Source organism: Scleropages formosus, chromosome 7, assembly GCF_900964775.1.
Source record: "Scleropages formosus chromosome 7, fSclFor1.1, whole genome shotgun sequence".
Lineage (NCBI taxonomy): Eukaryota > Metazoa > Chordata > Actinopteri > Osteoglossiformes > Osteoglossidae > Scleropages > Scleropages formosus.
The window spans coordinates 21,635,212-21,659,171 of record NC_041812.1 but is presented as its reverse complement, the minus strand read 5'-3'; the positions used below and the strand labels follow the sequence as shown (position 1 = coordinate 21,659,171).

Genomic DNA, 23,960 nt, shown 5'->3' with positions numbered 1-23,960 from the left:
AATGCCTGTCATTTGTTGGCAATTAACAATAAACGAATAAAAATATGCCTGGCCTGTTACTACATAGTTATCTCTACATTTCAGTGCCCCTAGGTGAGAAATAAGAATTTTTCTTTTCAGTACTTTTGGCCTTTTTCATTTCATTCCGTTGTGATTTTGTGGCGGATAAAGTTTAATATTCTGTAATTCCAATATTCAGCTTCTGCGGCGCTCTTTTTATATGCAGTACAGTAGTGTCATACAGCGCCCCCTACAGCCCAGAGCAACACCTTCAAAGGGCTGCTGACGGCATCGCTGAAATATACACAGCAGGACTTTGCGCACGGTTTTAACTGTAACACTACGCAGTTGTCCCGGATGCAGTGGGCGGGGTCTATGCGTCTTTGACGTGCAGACGTATGTCCGGCTAACCGTAAGTCGTCAACAGCAATCACGTGACAGTAGTCGCTTAAAGGGGAAGGGCGTTTTTTCCCTGAAATTTATGAAATATGGTAAGTATGTAACGGTTTTTAAGTCAACATGTTTCATGTGTACGTGCAGCGAATAGACGGTGTTACACGGCCGCAAACATCACCCTGTGTGTCGAAGTGAAGCGGCTGTGTGAGTAGGGGATTGGGTGTGGAGGATGGGCCTAGGCAGCTACTAGGCTAGTTACTAGTAGTAGTAGTAGTTCAAGTTCTAACATTTATTGATTTTATTATTATCATAATTTGTGTCAGCGATAAACATGCAGTTTTACGGGTTTCACTGTTTAAAGTCTGACGTGGTTTTACACTTGCATGTAAGTGAGGGTTGCTCCTCTTCGAGAACAGCGCCCGATTTGTCCACAGCGTTCCTCCTGTCAGCCGCGCTTAGTAGTTAAATGCAAAGTTAACAACACTGTTATAACTCTCAGCATCATGCCAGTTTTGAGTAGCAATTTTAGTGTCCTGTGAGATCCATGGCTATTGTACACTTTATTCTTATTATTATTATTATTAAATAATAATAATTTATTTTCATGTAGTTACTCATTCATTGTCAGTGTTCATCATGTTTGGATGGGAGGGAGGGCTGGGTTGTTTTGTAAAATGAGATTATATTCTATATAATTTTCCTCTGTCGGTTATCGACTTGTTTAACCCTAATGTCACAATTCAAGAAATGAACAAGAAACAAAAAAACACTGCTCATTGTAATGATGTTGCAGTCTTTTTTTTTTCCTAATTAGAAGCTAAAAAGTGTTCTTTTTGTTTGTTTTTGTATGAAATGAGCTTACATACTGTAATTTCCCTCTGTGTTTGTCACCTTCTTTTACACCCTGTGAAATCTCAGAATAAAAGAAAGAAAAAGAAAGATACTGCAAAATGTAACGATACTACATGTTTCAGCTCTCCTTGTACAATGTGTTGAATGCTTGTCTTACTTGCCCTTTGCACTCGTATGCGATGTGTTGCAGCCTACCACGCAGCCGTCCCCACAGGACGATCAGGAGAAGCTGCTGGATGAGGCCATCCAGGCCGTGAAGGTCCAGAGCTTCCAGATGAAGAGATGCCTGGTAACACACACACACGTGCAGTGAACCTCCTTGTAGTGCAGTAAAAACCCTTCTCTTTCATAGCCCTGGGATCTCTGTGTGTCTTTATCCCCCCCCCCCCTGCTCAACAGTATTTGAGTCAGTACGTTTCATTACAGGATAAGAGCAAGCTGATGGATGCTCTGAAACACGCCTCCAACATGCTTGGGGAGCTAAGAACGTCCATGCTGTCCCCCAAGAGTTACTATGAACTTTGTATCCTTTCACTGACCTCGGACGAAGGGGAAAAAGGTCAAGGAAATTGACGGCCTTTTAAAATTCCTAGTGTGTTCGCGTAAGCGTGCTGTCAGGAATGTCATGCCATTTCTGTCTTGTAGCTCATGCTGGACACTAATGTGTGTAGACCTTAGTGGTGAATGTCAAGGACAAGTATATTTCTGTCACACAGCCACCCCCTTGAATCACAAAAAACTCTCTGTGGGGGCTGCTCCTTCATTTGTAAAAGAGAAACACTTTTGAAGTGGTCACGGTCCCTGTGCGGAAGACCTTTTTGTGGCTTATGGTACATTTTTTTTCTTCTTCCCCCATCCTCCAATTGATACATTATGTTTATTTTCCAGACATCTTGTAAATGATGAAATACATCTACAAACTAGCTGTTAGCACCCTGCATGTTAAGAAACACCATCAAAAAACAAAGTGTTTATAGGGAAAACATTTAAGCATAAATAAGCCATAATTAAATAACCAACTGTGGTACCCTGTAGGCTGGTGGAAATAGTTTGGAAGGAAAAATGGGATATTCATGGCCCTATAGGACCTGAGTTTAAAAGACCATTACTGCATTGACTTGTGGGGAATGTCATTTTTTGTCTTGTGGTTTATATTCCATTGGTATACTGCTTTCTAAAAAATACCACACAGTGCTATTATTATTGTTTCTGGATATTATTGTTTCATGTATTGAAGCAATTTAGTCTTGCTCAGGGGTGCTTCAGCAGGAGGCAGGGTTTGAATCTGGACCTTTCAGTTACAAGGAGATGCCTATAACCGCTCTGCCACCTGCTGACAAACATACACAATCACATCTGAGAACATTTACATTTACATTCATTTAGCCGATGCTTTTCTACAAAGTGACTTACACACACCCCGTGTGTGGAGCTTTGAATTCTTAACCTGTCACAGACATGGCCATCTCTGATGAGTTGCATTACCTGGAGATTTACCTAACAGATGAGTTTGCCAAGGGCAGGAAGGTGGCCGACCTGTATGAGTTGGTCCAGTACGCAGGGAACATCATCCCTAGACTGTGAGTGCCTTAATCGTCACCCACCCCATGAACAATTGGAGGAACAAGTCAATGGGTTCATAAAGGACAAAAAACACCTTATGTGACGGTTCTCCACTTAGGGACCTGTCACATCCCAGCCTTTTTGAAGTCAGTGGAGTTGATTGTTTTTTTTCAAAATCGCACAAATAAAATCATATTTAACACTTGTAAGACTGTCATTGGTCTGCTATTTCCGCTGTCTCTGCCCTCAGCTATTTACTCATCACAGTGGGCGTGGTGTACGTGAGGTCGTTCCCCCAGTCGCGGAAGGACATCTTGAAGGATCTGGTGGAGATGTGCCGTGGCGTGCAGCATCCTCTCCGGGGACTCTTCTTGAGGAACTATCTGCTGCAGTGCACCCGAAACATCCTGCCTGATGATGGGGAGGTGACCGAGTGAGTGCTGTTTCAGACCAGTCTACAGCAATGTCTCACTGCAAAAAATGCAATGCAATTAATATAGAAGACTGCAGATCTAACGTGAGAGTCATTTTTTGACATAGTGCCCTAGGTTATACCCTTAGTCCAATGTTGGAAAAGCTATTGTACGCCCTCTGTATGCCCTCAGCAGAGCCTTCATGGATGACTTGGCAGTGAATGCAACAGGGCTCGACCTTAACGGTTGTCCGACTGTGCAGGACAGGTAATTTGCTTCAATTTTCATTCTCAGACAGGTAGAATCGTTCTGATATCTCTCTGATGGACAGGTGCATAATAAAAAACAATAATATTAAGCAGTTTTATGCAAAAAGACAGCTGCCATCATCGTAAAGAAACTGTAATGTCACTAATTACACCACCCTTGTTTTCTATTGGAAATCATTTTCTCGTTAGAAAGCAGCCAGATTTGTCAAAATTAAAGCAAAGTAGCTTCAATATCTGCTATTATCTGAGATTTCTTGTTTTAGTGCTTTGAATTTATATTCAGTTTAAATTTGTTCGTAGAGAAATTTATTTTTTGGATTGAAATTGTATTGTATTTGAAAATATAATTGATTATTTTGTGAACAAAAATGTTTGTGATGAGTTCCTGCCCATTAATGGACATTTTAAATCTTGACATTTGCTTATTTTGTCTTTCTGGTATGTTCCAAAATTGGGCAGTGCAAAATTTGATCTTACGGGTAAAATTGAAAATATACCTGTCCTGTAGCGAACGAAACACAAAAAATTAATGTCGAGCCCTGATTGCAGGGGCCGGAGAGGCTCATAACTTGGGCTATTATGAGTTTTGATCCAGCGCAACCTAGGGCTCTGGTGCTGAAGAAGGGAAATACTCATTATATTTTAAGAGAGCAATACTGGAGCACATCTTCAATAGCTGCACAAGAGTGCAAAGTGAGAGCTACTAGTGTTGGCACGTGACCACGAGGTCAGAGGTCTTAAGTTTCTAGTCGCCATCACAGAGACGTGTCTGAGGCGAGGGCGTTTGATGACCTGAAACACTCAGTGGCTCCAAGTTACTTCGGTGGTGCTGTGTCCAGGTCCATCATAATATGCATAATGTAACGTGTTCTGTGATAGTTTAAGGACCATGGTCACGTTTCTCTTCTGACATTTACGTTCCAAAGAGAATACAATAAATCTTCATCTCTAAAGTGTAAATATCAGCTTGCCAGGAAGTCCTTTTCCAATAGAACAACTGGAAAGTTGTGTGTGTTTCTTCCTTGTCCAGGCAGGAGATGACGGGTGACATCAGCGACTCCATGGACTTTGTGCTGCTGAACTTTGCAGAGATGAACAAACTGTGGGTCCGCATGCAGCACCAGGGCCACAGCCGTGACCGCGAAAAGCGCGAGAAGGAGAGGCAGGAGCTGCGCATTCTGGTGGGGACTAACCTGGTGCGGCTCAGCCAGCTGGAAGGTGTCAACGTGGATAAGTACAAACAGGTGTGGTAAAAATGGTTAAAGCAGCATACTGTCCTTCATTCGAGTGTTTGAACACCAGTGTAGCAGTTTGGTGAAGACTTGAAGTTGATTTTTGGTTTTTGTGATGTGACCCTTTCAGATTGTGTTACCTGGAATTCTGGAGCAGGTGGTGAACTGCAGGGATTCCCTCGCACAGGAGTACCTCATGGAGTGTATCATACAGGTCTGCTGTTGACTTAAGCTGTGTCTAAAGACATTTTCTGTATCAGCAGACATGGTTGTATAAAATAGCTTTCCAGCAATACTACAGTACATGTGGTCCTCGACTTAAATCGGGGTTCTGTTCCAACATCTCGTCATAATTTGCAAATCCCCTTGTGCTGTATTATATAAACATAATGATATATAAACAGTTACATACATGACTGTTACGTTTTATAATAGGGCTTTGTCATATTTTTTCCGTAAATTTTGCATTCTCATTAAAGTTATGCTAACATCGAATAATAATATACAGTAACAGTATTATCATTGTGATTTCATGCAGTGTTATTATTTTCACTTTCATTTCTACTTTTTTCATCTTCCGTTTTTTATTTTCCGCAGCATCAGAATACCGTTTTCGCTTGTTTTCATATTTTCGCTTTATAAGAAAAGTAATGTAAAAAAAAAACTGTCATTGTAAAAAGAGTAACTTGAATGGCATCACAAGCGAAACGTTTCGTAAAGAACATTTTTGTAAATAAAATGCAGCTGCTGATAGATATACTGACTGAGCCAATAAGAAACATGACTGTTGCGATAGTGTGGCCTGCCGATATTATTGTACTGCAAATGGAGCCGTTGTCCTTAAATGCGACAAGGAAAATGTTGAGACTCAAAATAGTATAATGAGTTTGATGTGGTGGCTATTGTAAGTGCATATCTCATAAGTCAACTACATGTACTCCATAAGTGGCTTTTCATTGGAAGAGTTTGGAGCCGACTGTCAATTGCCACATAGTCTGATGTTAGAGGGCCGGTGTGTTTTATGCCTATTAGGTATATCTGCACAGAACTATACTGGATCCTGTCCCCTTCTGTAGGTTTTTCCCGACGAGTTCCACCTCCAGACCCTGCACCCATTCTTGCGGGCCTGTGCTGAACTGCACCAGCAAGTTAATGTCAAGAACATCATCATCGCTCTCATCGACAGGTTCTGTAACTTTGCACAAAACTTTCTCTGAGAAGGACACCATTTTTTTGCTGTGTTTTCACTCAGTTTCTTAAAATAATGATTTCAATCCCACCCCTCCTTCACACTTCCCCTGCAGATTGGCTTTATTTGCTCACAGAGAGGATGGTCCTGGTATCCCAGCGGATATTAAATTATTTGACATATTTTCACAGCAAGTCGCTACAGTTATACAGGTGAGAAGCTTTCCATTTGTCTTCCACCAAATGACTGGTGCAGTTAGTATTTTCCTTCCTTTCCTAATGGACAGTGTTTATAGTTTGGCAGCTGCCATGCTGTCCCTGCGCTATATTCCCCAGTCTCGACAGGATATGCCTTCCGAGGACGTGGTATCCCTGGAAGTGTCCCTTATCAACCTGGCAATGAAGTGCTACCCTGAGCGGGTGGACTATGTGGACAAAGTGCTAGAGAGCACACTGGAGATCTTCAACAAGATGAACCTGGAACAGTAAGGTTGCCACTTCCAGTGTCTCTTCACGGTGGTTGTGGAAAATCAGACCCAAGTAGTACCAGGCAAAGATACTCTATAAGATGCAAAATAATTAGTGTCAGTGTGTTTGGAAGCCATGGTTGTACATACGCGATTTTGATGCAGTTGCAAATATTTATTTATTTATACACATACTATCTTTATACATATATTTCCATATTCCCTAAGTCAATCTCAGGTCACAGGTCACCAGGATTTACTTTGTGAATATATATAAATATAATATAAATGGGTAGAGAATCTCTCTTGGCTGAATGGGCCTTAACATTCCTCAGAGTTTATGTTTTTATTTTGCTCCTGTTTAAATGTGTAGATTTTTACACGATAGCAAGACTAAAGATCTTGGGTTAGAATTATACACAGGTGCACATTATATCCAAGATTTTTCAATAATTCCTAGTACAGTGTTTTACAGAATCTTAACCCTCCAAGGAACTGACCTTTTTTTTGCACATTTCTTCAAGTATTGCTACCAGCAGTGCGGTGTCAAAGGAGCTGATGAGGCTGCTTAAGATCCCTGTGGACATCTACAACAACATACTGACTGTACTGCAGCTCAAACACTTCCACCCGCTCTTTGAGTATTTCGACTACCCGTCGCGCAAGAGCACGAGCTGCTATGTGCTCAGCAATGCCTTGGACTACAGCACAGAGATCAAAGCACAGGAACAGGTGATGCTCTCTTTGCCGGTTATCCAGGAGTCCCTGATGTACATTATTGTAAAGAGGCTTCACTTGTTGTTTCATCCGTCCATTACCTCTCTCACACACACACACACACACACACACACACACACACACACACACACACACACACTGCTTTTCCTGAAGAGGGGGGCGCGGTGGCGCAGTTGGTCGGACTGGGTCCTGCTCTCTGGTAGGTCTGGGCTTTGAGTCCCGCTTGGGGTGCCTTGCGATGGACTGGCGTCCCATCCTGGGTGTGTCCCCTCCCCCTCAAAAAGCCTTATGCCCTGTGTTGCCGGGTTAGGCTCCGGCTCCCCGCGACCCCGTATGGGACAAGCGGTTTGGACAGTGTGTGTGTGTGTGTGTGTGTGTGTGTGTGTGTGTGTGTGTGTGTGTGTGTGTGTGTGTGTCACAGTGGTTAGGGCTGCTGTCTTTGGACCCAAAGTTCTCAGCTTTGAATCCTACCTCCAGTACCCTTCAGAAAGGTACTTAAACTGCTCCACTGAAAAATTACAAGCTGTATAAAGGGGTAAATAATTCTAAATATCTTAACATTGTAAGTTGCTTTGAAGAAAAGCATCTGCAAGATTAATAAATGTGTGTGTGCATAATTTCTCTGAGATGGACTACAGTCCCATTTACCAGTGTGCACCACACATTTTGCTCTATGTTTCTCATATAGGTTCCTTACTAGTGCATTGGACAAGTGGTTGTTAATAATGAATGGATTCTGTTATTCTTTTATTTAATTTTTCATGCTGTTTTTTTTTCGTTGTTTTATTCTATTGCTCTTTGTAATTTTTTTGAAATCCTGGTATTTATTCTAAATTGCTTTAGGGTTGTGACCGATACAACTTTCTTTTTTATTATAAAATTGCACTAAGAAGATATGTTTAATTGCACTATATAAAATATGTTTTTCCATTATTATTATTATTATTACTACTACTACCACAATCCAAAACTGAATAGGGGGTTACTGATAATGGATGGTGGGGGGCGAGGTGACGCAGCGGGTTTGGCAGGGTCCTGCTCTCTGGTGGGTCTGGGGTTTGAGTCCCACTTGGGGTGCCCTGTGATGGACATCCCATCCTGGGTGTGTCCCCTCCCCCTCTAGCCCTGCGTTGCCGGGCTAGGCTCCGGTTCGCCACAACACTGCTCGGGACAAGCGCGCGTGCGTACACACACACACACACACACACACACACACACACACACACACACACACACACACACACACACACACACACACACACACACACAGACAGACAGACAGACAGTTTTATAAAGACAGAAGCCCATGTTGAGTCACAGTGTTTTGTTTGGGTGCGAAGTAAGTGGTGGATATTGATTGTAGAGTGCTATTTTTTTTTAATGTTGACAGTTTTAGGAAAATGTAAGCCTTCTGAAAAATGTTACAGTGGAGAAGACAAACTTCTTTATTTTTATCTTTTGTTTTTGTTAATTTTTGAAAACAACACAGTTTATTGACCTTGCTTAATCTTTCTGATTTTAGGTAGATGCCATTCTAAACCTTGTGTCAACGCTGGTTCAGGATCAGCCTGACCAGCCTTCAGAGGAACCAGATCCCGAGGACTTTGCTGAGGAGCAGAATCTGGTGGGCCGGTTTATTCACCTCCTCAGGTCTGAGGACCCAGACCAGCAATACTTGGTAGGCAGTGAGCTCAGACTCCCATCCTCTTAAGGTGCTGCTTTCTTGGGATGCAATTTTTTTGCAGTTTAAAATGGATAAAATGCTAATTTCTCTGGTTAAATGTTTTCTTGAACCTGTTTTTGTTGATTTCCCTTGTAAATCTTCTAGATTTTAAATACCGCCAGGAAACATTTTGGAGCAGGTGGAAACAAGAGGATTCGATATACGCTGCCACCGCTGGTGTTTGCTGCTTATCAGCTTGCATTCCGTTACAAAGAGAACTCCACTGTGGTATGTATTACCCTATTTGTGTCACTTTTTTTCTCTTGACTTACACTTCTCTGTGTCACTTTTTTCTAGAATTACATTTCTGCTGTGTCAGCTCTGTTGGATTATGCAAGTTCATTCTTGCTGCGTTGTGTAAATCAAGAAAGCTGCTTGAACTTTGGATATAAGAGAAGTGTAATCCTTTATTCTGTATCCGATGCTGGATTGCTCATGTCGCACAGCTCAGATTGCTGTACAGCTTCCCGGCTCTGATTCAAAATAGACAGGCAATGCGGTTTACTTACTGCTGACCTTTTAGCTCAGGACTGTTGCTGTGGTCTTTTGTTACACGTTTCATCCTCTCATCCAGAGTGGTAAACTTGACCCAGTCAGCTCCCTGGGGAATACCTGAAACCACTCTCCCAGAATAAATTGTATCAAACCTTATAGCTGTTAAAACCATGTGCTTTGAACCCTGGGAGTGATATAGCTCTCACAGTTTCAAAGGTGTCACTTTACCACAGCCCTATACCCACACGCACACACTGGCTGAAGCCGCTTGTCCCAAGCGAGGTCGCGGCAAGCCGGAGCCTAACCCGGTAATGCAGGGCGTAAGGCCGGAGGGGGAGGGGATGCCAGTCCATCAGAAGGCTCCCCAAGCGGGACTCGAACCCCAGACCCACCTGAGAGCAGGACCCGGCCAAACCTGCTGCACCAAAGCACCCCCAGACAGTGTTCCAATGAAGTATGAATGGTCAGAATCCTCTTTCATACTATAATACGATAACCACATTTTTCCGCTAATTGTGCAGTTTTGGACATGCCGCATCCTGTGAGGTCTTATGACTGCTTCCATTTTAGTTGAACAGTTGGGAAATTACAGTATGTAGTTATTATACTATAAATTAGTTGAAATAACACATTACACATTACAAACGAGTACCAGAGTTGCCAAATGAATTTAAAAAAACCTAAAATACCTGTGGCATGCAGGAGTATGGCCCCACCCACCTCCTGGGTTATTGGCCTTGTCTGATGGACAAGTGTTTAATGACTAAATAAGGACAGGAGTCATCACACTGCAAAACTCTGACTGGTGTTGGTGGTGCCAAAAGAGCTTGTGTTGTGGTTTCCAATGTGTGCCTTGTGTTTTTTTTTTTTAATGTATTTGATAAAATATTGTCTCTAAGCTATGTACATGTGTGATCTGCTCTGCCATGTTATTCATTGGTCAAAAATGTTGGTTTTAATGAAAATGTCATTATGATTGTGTGTGGTCACTAAAGTGAGCATAAATGAACATGGTTTAAACATGTCACGGTCATGACATCATGCCGTCGTTGGCAGCATATGATATTAACCAGGAAATGATTGTATGTGTGTCGTCTAGGTGTAGTAAAGGCCAAGTGCGGTTTGATTATTCATCTCGAAATAGATTCTCTACTCTGTGATCTCATATTCTTCTGCAGAAATATTTCACTCTGACAAATATGTCCTGTTCTTCTTCAGGATGACAAGTGGGAAAAGAAGTCTCAGAAGATTTTCTCCTTTGCCTATCAGACGATCAGTGCTCTGATCAAGGCGGAACTGGCAGAGCTGCCCCTGCGACTCTTCCTGCAGGGAGCACTGGCGGCTGGGGAAATAGGTTTTGAGAACCACGAGACTGTTGCCTATGAGTTTATGTCACAGGTACAGATCTGATGGTGGAGTCACTTAACACAATGACACAGTGTTAAAGAGCACACATTTGTTACCTCAAGGCTGCCGCTTCTAGTCCCAGGAGGGGGTCTCCGCTAGAGTACCCTTGATTGAATTTTCAGCTGTATAAATAAGCAAAATTTTGTTCAAAAAAAAAAAAACTTCAGCTGAACAGCACAGCGATAGTTAAACTCCTGATGTAGCCTCTGTTCTGTGTGCCTCCATCAGGCCTTCTCTCTGTACGAGGACGAGATCAGTGACTCCAAGGCCCAACTGGCTGCCATCACGCTCATCATCGGCACCTTTGAGCGAACCAGGTGCTTTGGCGAGGAGAACCACGAGCCCCTGAGGACGCAGTGTGCGCTGGCTGCCTCCAAGCTGCTCAAGAAGCCGGACCAGTGCCGGGCCGTCAGCACTTGCGCCCACCTCTTCTGGTCCGGCTGCCGCAGCGACAAGAGTGAAGAGGAGGTGTGTAGTTGTAATGTGCAACTGAAACAAATATCCATTCTAAAACCGTTGAAATTAATACAGTATTTCGCCTGTTGATATTATGCTCATACACTTCAGATAGAATTTGGATGTCTGTATTTTTGTATTCACAGCACACAGATACCATGCTGCATTATAACTAGTAAATGAAAGTAAGGGTTCATTAAACATGTGCATTGTTACCCAGTGGCAGTTGTTTGTTACTGTCCTGTTTTTCATCCCTGTGAAGAGGAGTGGTGTGTTTGTGTGTTATGGCAGTAACAAATGTTACATAAACATTAATAAATATATAAACATTAACAAATTCCAGGGGGTTTTTTCCCAAACCATGAAGATGGTTTTTATGTTCATCACCTTATATTGATGAGCATAAAATCAGCCTTATATGCCCACTGTATTCTGTGCTCACTGTTTATTTTTATGTGTGTACTGTGGGGCAGATGTATACTCTGTGTACCTGCTTTCTTTCAGATTCGTGATGAGAAGAGAGTCATGGAGTGCCTAAAGAAAGCGCTGAAAATCGCCAACCAGTGCATGGACTCCTCATTGCAAGTGCAGCTCTTCATCGAGATCCTCAACAGATACATCTATTTCCACGAAAAGCAAAACCAAGCGGTACGAGAACCCACACTTTCCCTTTTCTCTTAATGTGATTCACATGTGTAGTGAACCTTAAGGACCAGGAAGGGCTCCCTGGGAAGTTGTTGGAATCCTACCTCCTGCTGTAGTATGCTTTATGAAGGTACTTACCCTAAATTGATATGTAAAAAATTACTCTGCTATATAAATGGGCATACTAGTGTAAGTATCTTAACATGGTGAATCTATTTGGAGAAGAAGTTTCATATAAATTCATGCATTTCAATGCAGTTTTGTGGTTATGAATAATGGACATCATTTAGACTTGAGGCAAATACAAACACTATTTTGTTTCAGTATATAAATATGAAGAAAAGATGGAGATGAAGGAAGCGTACTTCAAAATGTTAACAAACCTCTGGACCTCATATGGTCTAGTTTATTATTTTTTTGGGCAAAATGAAGTATGCAAATCATTTCAAATTGAGCTTATACTCAACAGGTGCAGACAATTTCTGGACATTGACAATGTATTTAGAGTGACACAGTTCTCAGTGTTGCAGTGAAACGGAATAAAAAATCCATTTAATTGAGGATAATGAAACAAAGAAGTCTTTTTATGATAACGTCTCTGTCGAGACACTTAACGCCAGCGAAGAGTCTTGCAAAAAAGCGCTCTGGGTGTTACTTTACCATATTGCGCATGTGCGGGTTCCCCCTCAGGTGACTGTGCAGGTTCTGAACCAGCTGGTGCAGAAGGTGCAGGAAGACCTGCCCAACCTGGAGGCAAGCGACGAGACGGAGCAGATAAAGAAACACTTCCACAACACATTGGAGCACCTGCGGCTTTGCAGGGAGTCGCCCGAGGCCGACGGCGTTGCTTACGAGGGGCTCGTGTTGTAGGACGCGTCCTTCCTTCTCCCTGCCCACCACACACTTCCGTGCTACTCACCTCCATCCGTAGTGTTGACTCTTTGATTTACCGTCCCAGCGTGAGGTTTCCATTTCTATGGCAGAGCCGTGCAAAGGTGCTGAGAACAATGCAGTGCGTACATTTTTGTGACCCTGTTTTTCACCTTTCTTGCCCTGGTTTTATTGTCCCGATATGCAACGGCTGCACCGATGACGTTTTCTGGGGACAGACAGTTAGATTCATTTTTATAGCACTAATTTGAGTTGAGATTTTCAGTTAATTTACAAGGAAAAATTTGAAATTCCTATTTTGTTTTTTAAATTTTGTGTAGGTTAACTGAGAAACCCAAATTAATATTAGTACTACAAAAATGTTCTGATTTTGTGATGAGACCTGACTCCATTTATCAGTGCATAACAGGGAGAAACCAGGCAGAGGTGTCATTTTTGTAGAGGATATAGACCTAAGTCTGTGGTGTACATGCAAAAATGTTCAACATATACTGTAGGAAACGAAAACAACAGGTAAACTTTCATACCTTTCACAGGTGGCTTTGTTTTTGTTTTTTTTTTTTTATTTTTAATATTTTGATCATACAAACTAACTGAAAATCTAAAATCATTTTATTACTATGAAATGGCTATTAACAATGTTGCTTGAAATTATAAACCGATAATATATAATCGTTATAAATCATTTACATCATCATGTACCCTAACCTGCACATGTATATATTTTGCATAATTTGTTTTTCTCATGCGTTCTTTCTTATACCATCAGTTTGTACCCTGCAGCTGCTTTTCAAATTTCCTAATTTTATACATACAGAGCAGCTTCAGAGCAGCATCTTTCATGGTGCTGGGTTGTCAGTGAGCAGTTTAAATACTCAAGGACAGAGCTACTGACAGAAACAGCAACCATTCACACCTGATTTCCCACTTTTCCCTTTTCTTCTTCTTCTTCTTCTTCTTCAAAGACAACATGTTTTAAATGTAAGATGTTTAACAAGGGCGACTGCTGTTCTCTCCTCTGCACATCCAAGTGCCATAAGTTGATGAAGGGTCCTTGATAGCAGCAGAAAACCTGTAGCCAAAGCGCTGTGGCCATTGGTTGCTTGGAAACGGGGCTCCGACTGCTGCTTGCATTGTTTTCATTGGTGGTCTTGAATAACAATATTGAACTGAATAACAGTTTAGTTAGGAAAAAAACATTAATGAAAACAGAACACTTCTTGTGACATAATAAATTTTACATACTTGTGGTTTTCATATCTGTATTCCTTGTGCAGTGCCAGCTGAGGATGTCACTGTGTGTGTGTGTGTGTGTGTGTGTGTGTGTGTGTGTTTGTGTGAAGAAAACCAAAACACAAAATTTGACACATCTGCACACAATGTGCCAGGTAGTGTTGCACCTTCGCCTTGTCAGCAACAGAATAGATGTTATGGAGGAGAGATATGCTTAGCATCGATTTTCTTTTCTTTATACCTTTCACGGCCTCCACGGACGGCTGGGTTTATAGATTCTGGTGTGGGGATCGCCGAGGACAAGCCCTCTGTGTGAGGGTTAATCTCTCAAAGACACTGAGAAGTGATGGCAGTATCCCTGAAAACAGTACTTGTCACATCCGCTCCTGGATTTGACTGCTTACAGTTAGTCTTACTGTAATGGCATCGAAGGTCTTCAAATGCTGCCGTTTGTGAAGTATCCATCATCACGTAATATTTAGAGCTCCAGGGTAAAAAAAAAAAAACAAATATTTCAAACATATTTCTCACGATTGACGTGTTGAAGATGTTATTTCTAAATGCCTTTAAAAACTTTTGTAATTACAGAAGCTGGCATTAATTTATTGACAGGACTGTATTATAATTCATAGCAGCTGCTGCACTGGAACAGAAACCGGACCATCTGCCTGTTTGAATCCAGGCATTTGCTGAAGGCAATATTCTTCAGAAATAAATACCTTTTTATGAAATGTTAGGTTGCTTCGGCATTGGTGTGCATTTAATTTACACAGCAGATGTGATGTCACTGAGAGACATGTTGTGTATTTCATGAAGCATCATAGATAGAAAATACACTGCAGGCTTAATTTCCAAAAGCTCTTGATGAGTGTCTTTGGGAGATCAGAATGCACACGGTCAGCATTGGTTGTGTTTTGTGAATGATTTCCCTTCTTGAAGGCAGAAGATGGAAGAGGTGCAGGACATACAAGGGGTGACTAGAGGATGACCTTGACTTACCCGATTCATGTAAACTTGCTCTTAACTGTGAGTGTTGATCTTGCTAAATGATGGTATTTTTGCTGTATCCCACCAGATGGCAGTGTTTGCAAAAACTAATATGCAACTTCTTCTAAAAATAAAAAAAAAAAGCTTTTTTTTTTTTTTTTTTTTTTTTTTGGAATTTACTGATAGCTATTTCCTATTTGTTCATTAATCATAATAACTAGGACAATTTATAATAATGCTAAAAAAAATTCCTGATCTAACCTGAATTTCCTGATAGCAAATTCAGTATGAATTGTTTGTAGCCCTTGTCAGACAATTTCTTTAATTCAGTCACTGTCGTCACTATGCGTAAAAAGGCTTTTTATATATATATACACACACACACACACACACACACACACACACACACACACATATACACATGTATGTATAGGTTTGTGTGTGTGATTATATATTAAGTATTTTATGTGTGTGGGTAGTTACAGTGGCTCTGGGTACAGATGTGCTGCCCCACTAATTACATAGAAGACTTGAGGCTGTAGTTGCTGTAAAGGGGACAGATACCAAATATTAAATACCCTAAGGATAACAAAGGAAATACTTTTCGAAGCTGGATTTTTTTGTTTTGTATTATTTGTTTCTTTTTTAAATTTACTCTTCTTTTGTAATGAAAGTGATCACGTCCCACCAAAATTGCAGGAGGTGAGTATTTTCTGTACCCATTTCTATACCAGTCTTGCAGTTACATACAGTGGTGTATATACGTACAGTACATGTTTCAGCCTTTTAATATGGAGTAATAGAAGTAAAATTATGTCCTCAGAACTAAATGGATCCCTTGACGTATTCTGCTCTTTTCTCTCCTTTTGTGAGGTTTTTGTAGGAAAATTGTGATGTGCCCTCTCTGTTGCTTGTGTCCTCATGTGCTCTTCTGCCTTGAAGGACTGATGCCTGCAGCGAAGCTGTGCTGCTGCATGGAAGACTTCTAACCATTGTTCAGATCCAGTTCGGTATCAGAAGAGGTCCAGTCCCTCTGCTGGACAGAAGCCTCTGTTGGTCTGGCTCAGGCAATCAGAACCGATTAAAATTACCCGCTTTTTACCAGACTGAGACAGTGGTGCTCCTGCTGGGGTCATACAATGCCACTATTTCAGCTTTGGAGTGTTTCATTGTGACTCCCAATCTCTGGAGTCTTGCCCTGCAGAGCTCAAACAATAGCCCTCCAATCCGCTTTGGTCAGAGATTTGCTTCCTTGAAATGGCAAACTGTCCAGCAATCCCATGATGCCTCCCAGGGTGGTCTCCAACATAAGTGCTGTGGTGCTATGGGAGTCTAGGGCTACAAACATGGCATTCGTTGCACTGACCTTGATGTGGGAGCACATCTGGATGGTGATAGACCTGCAGGTGTTTTGTCTTGGAGGGGTTGGGTGGGTTGAGGGGCTCCATCCATCCATCCATCCATCCATCCATCCATCCATCCAATACACATTAACTCTTCCATATAATCTTCATACCAATCAGTTTCACACTGCTTTAAACAACCAAGAAGTGTGTTTTAATGCTGCAGCACTAGCACAAAATTTCAACTTCAGTATTTGAAAACAAGATTCTACTCACTTAAACAAAACACTGCTTCATTTAGTTCAAGTTTAACAATCAGTTTCAGTCTAAGACTCAATAATTAAGTTCTTAAATGACTGAATTGCATTTACAGTGATGTTTTCATCTTATGCTATATAACACTGCTACCTTCACTGTGGTCTCAAGAAGCTCACGGTGAAGGTTCCCTCACGAAACCATGTTCCTTTACCTCTAAAGCTCTGTTTGAGATGCTCCTTATACCATGGCACCTACCGTTACTCATCTATGGTGTCTTTGAAATCCATCTGAATATATTTAATAATGCAGGATATCCGTAAGCCATGCTGTACTTTGCACAAAATGAGGAATGTCCCATCTTCACGCCTTTCTGGCTAGAGATCCAAGATGCGGCCTTCATCTTTCACATAACAGCACTTTCTGGAAGATTCTTTGTATTTATTACATAAAATATGCCATGCATACCCTAGCTTTTCCACTTTGTCGTAACAGAAACATGCATAAATATAATGCGTTAGTAAGAAAATGGTTTTGAAGAAAAGACATTCAAAGCTGTTGAAGTTAAGTATTTCCAAGAACAAATTAAAATTTTAAAAGGTTATAAGATGCTGCAGTTACAGCTCTTCTGTTGGAGACGAGATAAATCAGTCAGCATCTATATGGAGGTTGCATTTAGAACTGTCCTGATTTGTGATGGTAAAATAACCCCTATGTGTTCATAAAATTAACATGAAGTGGTAAAATGGGGGACCAGGGTTGTGGAAATAAATTGTGCTCCATGGAGCGGAAAGTGTTTAATAATGGATGGTGATAGTAATGAATAAAAAATGGGAGACAGAGGGGGGTCAGTAATGGAGGTGTTGTGTCAGTCTTTTTTATGCAAATGGTGGGGGGGTGGTTGTGAGGATCAGCAAAGTCAGTTTAAGCTCTGGAGACTGGACAGGAGTTTTTCAAATGATGCATTTCTGACAAACTTCTGGAAGCCTGGATGAATAGTGGGAAGAGAAACGTGCTTCTTCATACTGGACAGTGCAGTTTCACACCTGCCAGACAGGTAACACAATTCATCATCCTCCCACTTTTAACCCTCTTTCCAACATCTCTTATTTATGCAAATCACTCTAAATTTATTGATTTATGATCAAATTCCTTCACAGTGGATAGAGGAGACGTTTAAATTTGAGTTTGCGTGCATTTTGCAGTTTTGGAAAGCGTGTGTCGGTGTGAAGTACTGAGAAAAGTTGGAATAAATACAATGCAACGTTTTTGAAAACCAGCTAGAGCAGCTCATGGGAGGTGGCCCATTAACCAGAGATCAATAACGTGCCTTTGGCAGTGCGTGCAGAACGTGTTGCCCAGTCAAAGTATTGGATTTCACCATCATCTGAAGCGTTCAGAACCTGTTGCATGGAAAAGCGAATAACCAGCAGTTATTTAGAGAAAGCCACGTCGGAATCCTGATGGAATCTGGATGTTTGTGGTAATCCAGTGTCGGTGTTCAAATGGACACATGTCGTAAAGACATGATTGAAAGGAAGGAGGTTTTGAAGTCACAAGGTTTACAGCCGTCGGGACTTTCGGTCCCATTTTCATCCTGGGTGAAACCTCTGAAGACAGCTGTTGGGCTGCACACACACACACCGGTCTGCTGAATCCATTTTTGGTGTGGTCCGTTTTCTATAAGCACATTAATAATTCAAATGATGTTCCCCTTGTTAAAAAATTTAATCTCTTTGATTTTTCACATGATCAAAACAGAGTACCAATGAAGTTTCTTTGGTAAAATAATATGGAATGTGAATTAAGACAAGTCTTTGGTCTTTGTTTTATGATTTATTTAACAAATATTTCATTAGTTCTAACTATGTCAGAGTTTGTAATATTATTTTTCATGTACGTGAACAAACTATCTATCTATCTATCTCAAGGTGATGTATTCAGTTTTGCTGTCACACTTCTCACTTTATGTGAAATACATTATATCAGCATAGTTTTATAGGAGCTTCACAGCATTGATGATGTTTTATTAAATCAACTTTTTCCACTACATGACATCAAGCTCAAGATCACACTCCTACACACACACACACTCAAAGTCAACAACTACGATGTTCCTATGATGTTCCTCGAATGAGATGGAGATGGAGATCACAGAGGTGTGCTCTGAAGCAGCAACCCCCCTTTAAGGTTCTAATAGCTTCATTAGAAGCACAAAATGTAAATCGGAACAAAACCATGGCATGGGCTTCTTTATGTGATTTTCAAAACTGGGTTAAGATTCATTTTAAAAAATCTGCACACATCTGCTGTCAAAGGAAATGGGCAACTGAAACAGTCCATTCAAAATGAGCCAGGAACAACCGCGTAAAAAAAATCCTATTAACTTCCCTCCTGTTAACAGAATATCTCTAAGTATCTTCAGTAAAACATTATTACTGTTTGGGGAAATATTTCCTTATGAGACCATGGGCACGTAGAAATGATTTTGGATACTTAAGCATAAGACATCACTGTTCCTCCCTGTAGTGATGCGGGGAAAAGAAGGTGGTTGTCAGAGCGTGCATGTGTGTGTGTGTGTGTGTGGAGAGGAACTGTTTCACTTCCAGAATCCTGACTCCAGGGAATGAAGAAACAGACAGTATCCGAGTTTATGTTTGGCTCCCTCCCTTTCTTCCCCAACAAGCCTGTTATCGTGCGAGGAGGGGAATAAAACGCCGCAGTGTGCAAGGAAGGATCCTTTCCAGGTGAATTGGAACAAATCAATTTTTTTGAGAAGCATTCTAAATCATCCAAATTACTGTTTGTCACAGTTGAGGATAGCCTGGGGTATACCACGAGTCACACAAAAAATGGTCTATCACAAACACGTCCTTGTTTTTCTCATATATGCTCATGCTTTCACAAGTAATAACTCTCTTTTTTGCATGTTAATATTGTGCTACCAGCCATATGTCACATTCCAAGTTTGTCAGAACCTTCCGGAACTTACAACATTGTGTTTTTGATATCAGATCTAAAGTCAGTGTTGAGTGCAGCCTCTGAATCACAAAAGCACATCAAATGAAACATGGATCTTAACTGTGGCCTTTAAGTATTTCTGCTCTCTCCAGCGGGCACATTGCGACTGTTCGATGCGAATCGTTTCTTTGGTCACGACATTATTTTTGATGTTCACTTGTAGATCTGTCCTTAAGATTCATTTATCTTGCCTTAAGAATCGATCAAATGGTCTCTCCTACTTTTCATTTTAAAATTAATGGTCTTCATTGATTTTCCTTTAGCCGTGAAGAAATGCATCTGATGTTGGAAGTAGGGAGGAGGAGGAGGAGGAGGTGCTGGAAGTGGCGATGGCTGTGGCGGAGGGGCTGCACGCCAGTGTGACAACTGTTTTTTCTTTCCGACTTGGCTACCGAGGAGAATGAAACCGATGCTCTCGGCCCTGGAGAACATCATAAAAGGAGCTTGTTTGAGCTTTTCCCACGTTTGAAGGAATGTCCTTCACAGCTGGCAAGATCCTGAAAAAATGAACAGTCAGCATATGGAGAGTGTGAGACTGGAATGGCTGGACTCAAATGATGCCTCGTGAGGATCTTCTCAAAACTCGCTGCAAGCGTTGGTTCAAATGTATGGCAAGAAGTAAGCGAAAATTTGCCCTAGGAAAAAAAAAAAGCACCAGGATTATATGAGTTCTGTGTATGCTTTTATGTACCTTAGCAGTCACATCAAGGTGCGGAACAAACTCCCTGGATCAGATTGCAACTGATTTCTTGTGGTACTTTGGCCCCTCGCCATCATGATGTTTGGACAAGCCTATTTCCTGGCCGCCGAGTGACGGATAATATATTTCCTTCCAGCTAATCTCGCAAATTCTCTCCCGGTTGTTACAACTCATCCAGCTTCTGACACGCCTGTGACATAAACACTTTGTTCTCATGATAAACAGCACACTGTGCTTCCTTTGAGTTCCACTTTATTGGTTTTTATCAGCAATGACAGGCTGCCGGAATGTACCACATCTCCTAAGCTAAATCACCTCTGGCTACAGTGTATGAAGAGTGAAGGCCGTAAAAAGGCTGAAAAATTTCTTAAAAAGTGCATTCCTTAAAAAAAAAAAAGTATTCACACGCAGAGCGAACGATTTGTTTAATTCTATACACTGTGTTTAGCGGTAGCGGTTCTTCTGCATTCTTCAGCCTTTGATTGATCTCTACTCAATACGAGAAGGACACGTTTGTATTGTAAACAGCAGCAGAAAGAATTTAAATGGAGAAAAGTGTCCAGTTATCACCATACAAGGGCTTTAGTCTGGGAATTGTACCTTTTGTTCTTTTTATCCGAAGGGGGGAAACAGAAGAGAAGCAAATTAAAGTATGATTCCACTGGGTCCCTTCAGTTAATTACAAATTACCTCCAGATGCAGGATTGAGCAGGTTGTTAATAAGGTACGACAGGAGTGATGCCCCTTACGCCGCTCATCCGCTCCTCGAGACACACCCCTCGTTGGCCACTGCTCCCCTCACTTTTGACATCGCTTTTAAGCGCTTTTCAGAAGAAGAACAAAAAATGGACAAAAGGGGCCCCTTTTGAATGGATTTGTGATCGCACTCAGAATCTGTCCTCGTTCTAGAGCGCTGACCCACGTCTGGCCTGGACGTGATGGAAGGCGGCCAGTGGTACAGAAAGCTGCAGGGAAATCATTCAGAAAGAGAGCTGTTACAGGCTGTCACCTGGCGCAGGTAAAGAATAATAAAATAACTTGATTTATAGCTGTGACAGATCTCAGGGGTTTGGCTCTTGTCCTTGGGTGAACCCTCTACTTGATGACAAGGGGAGCTCTTTCAGTGCAGAACTTTGAGGTGAGATGGACCAGGTCTCCCTTCACTCACTCTATAGTAGCGCACTGTCCCCATCTCGACCGCAGTCCAACAAGGGAAATGAGTCTTCCTTCTCAGTACAGACATATGATACATGCTCAAAGTTCATTCGGTCCCTCTTATTCTTTGTGCTACATTACCAACACACAAGTACTACACAGGTACCAGTCACAAGTTTGAATACACCATTTGGAAACTGGTTTTCTTCGTGAGACACTTAGTCAACCCTTTGGGTTGGATTCCAGTCGAGTGAGACCCGTTTACAACTTCTGTCTATGATAAATTTGATTCTTTAATCGGATACCCATTAGGCTATCTCCTCTACATCAAGCACGTGAACACATAAAATTAATGATCATCGGTTTCATTGAACTGCACACGTTTTATTCAAATTTTAAACATTTGTGTTGTGTGCGGTCAGACCTGGTCAGTTGCAGGAAATTAATGAGTGAGACTATATAAAGAGCAAAGAGTATCACATGCCAAATCTGGAAGTTCACACACAAGTGTCATTTCAAGTAAATGTATAGACCATAAATTCCCAGTGCAGGACTCGTGATAATGATTAGGACTGAAATTGGTTAGAAGTTGTAACATGAAATTAGATGATCATCTGTGTTTTTTAATTACTCTCTGTAAACAAATATTATTGGCTGTCCAGTTTTGGATGGGAAAGTCAAAAGTAGGAAGTTGTCTCCAACACAATCCAAGGATTAGCAAGTGTGATGAGAAAATGAGCTGCCATGCCTTCACAACTCTTCTGCAGCAGTTCCCAGAGAAGTAGGACACTTGTGAGTTGCGTGGCTTTCATTTTTCTGTCCAGTTCATTGCATACTATTGTTACCGATGTTGCCCAGTGTACCCAAACTTTTGACTGGTAGTGTACATTAAAAAGCAGAGAGAACACTTTACGTAAGCACGTCCCTGATTTAGCTGAAATCAATAAAAAAATCAATACAATAAATAACAGGTGAGAAGTGAAATATGGACCGCTATGGCCCATATCTGCAGACTGATGAATGTCTGTTACCTAAATTTGATTTTTGCTTCATTTATTTGCATTAATTGACTCAGAGCAGTCCATTCAAAGTGATTTGTGACACGCTTCTACACATTGTTGAACTTGTTGCTGCTGGACAGATTGATATTGTTCTCTACAGTCCTCCTGGTCGATGACTGCGGTGTCTTTGGCCATCTGTCCAGCTCCACAGGCCAGGCAGCAGAGCATTTCAGTCATGCTGGAAATTAAGAAGTGTAACTGCCAGCTCCTGCTCTGGTGGTCCCGACAGCTTGGCACTCACACTTTCAATTGAGAGCTCCCCCATTCCCACCCTCGTCCTAATTCCCAAAGACGCTACCAACAGATACTACCCTTTAATTACCATGCAATCTGCAAATTCAATTAGAGTTACGTTGAGTTTGCATATTGAATTAATTTTGCGTCTGCATTTTTCAGGTTTCAAATCTCACTTCGTTTCTAATCTGTGCGTTTCTGTTTTAGACCTTTGTTCTGTTCAAACAAAGATGTTTGTGAAAACGCTGTGTGCCTCACTTTTTTTGTCTGTGCATTTGTGTGTACACAGATATGTGCTTTTTTTTATTTCTTTTTTATTGATTTACTGAGCCGCACAGGGTCACAACATCATAGAGGCAGAGAACGTACACCGAGAAAATGAAAATATATCCCAATATATAAAACAGAGGCAAAAGGTTACAATAATTCAAAGGTGGGAGCACACGAAACAATTTAAGTGGATTCAGAAGGTATCCAGAGACTCAGAGAGAAATTTGTCTGAATTATAGTGCAGAAAATTTTTTTTTTTTCCGGCATGATAATTAAGAAAAAAAGGTGTATTTGTATATTGAACATTATTTTCTCTCTGAGCAAACAGTTGAAAATTGTTTAATTACATATGTTGTTTTAGCCTGCTAAAACCTGATTGAACTGTTCATCCGAACTCCTGTAATGAAGAGTGTAGAGCTGATTAACTTTTTCAGCGCCTCCGTTTTTTAAATTATGTAGTTAGTTCATAACTAAGATCAAAAGTAATGGTGCCTATCTTAAAACTCAATTTCCTCATAAATAATGGAGCGGGAGAAAATCAAGGCTAGATGTATGTCATTGCTATAGAAACAGAAATGGGTGGAAAAGCTCTGAGAAAATGGTTAAGTTCCTGTTTATTTTCTGAGGAACATCCGTGCTTTGATTTGGCAGACAGCCACCCACTGTTGAACAGGGCCACCTCAGGGCCCCCTTCCCCTCTCCCCCATAGAGTCTGTGTCACAGCATCAACGATGTGAATTTTACAGATCCTCAGACTGCAATTTGTCCAGACTCTCACATTTATACCCTTTGTCAAATTGTGGCGCGTTGTTGACGTTCAATCCTTATGTAAAACCAGTGGACCATTGAGGGCTCCCAGCACCCACTGATGGAAACATAATTTCAAATGTTGTTTTGTGGATGTTGCTTTTCAGTTTGTTTTTGTGCATTGACATCATTGGTGCCCTTGCATCGTTTGTCAGCACC

The 23,960-nt window shown here is 41.3% G+C and overlaps 1 protein-coding gene across 4 annotated transcripts; it reads left to right on the top strand.

Annotated features, from left to right (window-relative positions):
- Positions 1 to 416: 416 nt before the first annotated feature.
- LOC108926179 (vacuolar protein sorting-associated protein 35-like) lies at positions 417 to 14,474 on the top strand. 4 transcript variants are annotated; one of them, XM_029253786.1, is made up of 18 exons: positions 417 to 491; positions 1,439 to 1,537; positions 1,675 to 1,771; positions 2,705 to 2,828; positions 3,062 to 3,244; positions 3,420 to 3,491; positions 4,524 to 4,737; positions 4,856 to 4,939; positions 5,802 to 5,911; positions 6,030 to 6,126; positions 6,250 to 6,398; positions 6,905 to 7,112; positions 8,641 to 8,796; positions 8,947 to 9,069; positions 10,555 to 10,734; positions 10,972 to 11,211; positions 11,704 to 11,847; positions 12,535 to 14,474. In XM_029253786.1, exons 1-18 carry the CDS (start codon positions 489 to 491, stop codon positions 12,712 to 12,714), a joined length of 2,463 nt encoding a protein of 820 aa, XP_029109619.1. In that variant the 5' UTR covers positions 417 to 488; the 3' UTR covers positions 12,715 to 14,474. The 4 variants fall into 4 exon arrangements, with proteins under 4 accessions (XP_029109619.1, XP_029109618.1, XP_018594254.2 ...); XM_029253785.1 differs by having other exon boundaries at positions 3,417 to 3,491; XM_029253787.1 differs by lacking the exon at positions 417 to 491 and adding an exon at positions 510 to 600 and having other exon boundaries at positions 3,417 to 3,491.
- The last annotated feature ends 9,486 nt before the right edge of the window (positions 14,475 to 23,960 follow it).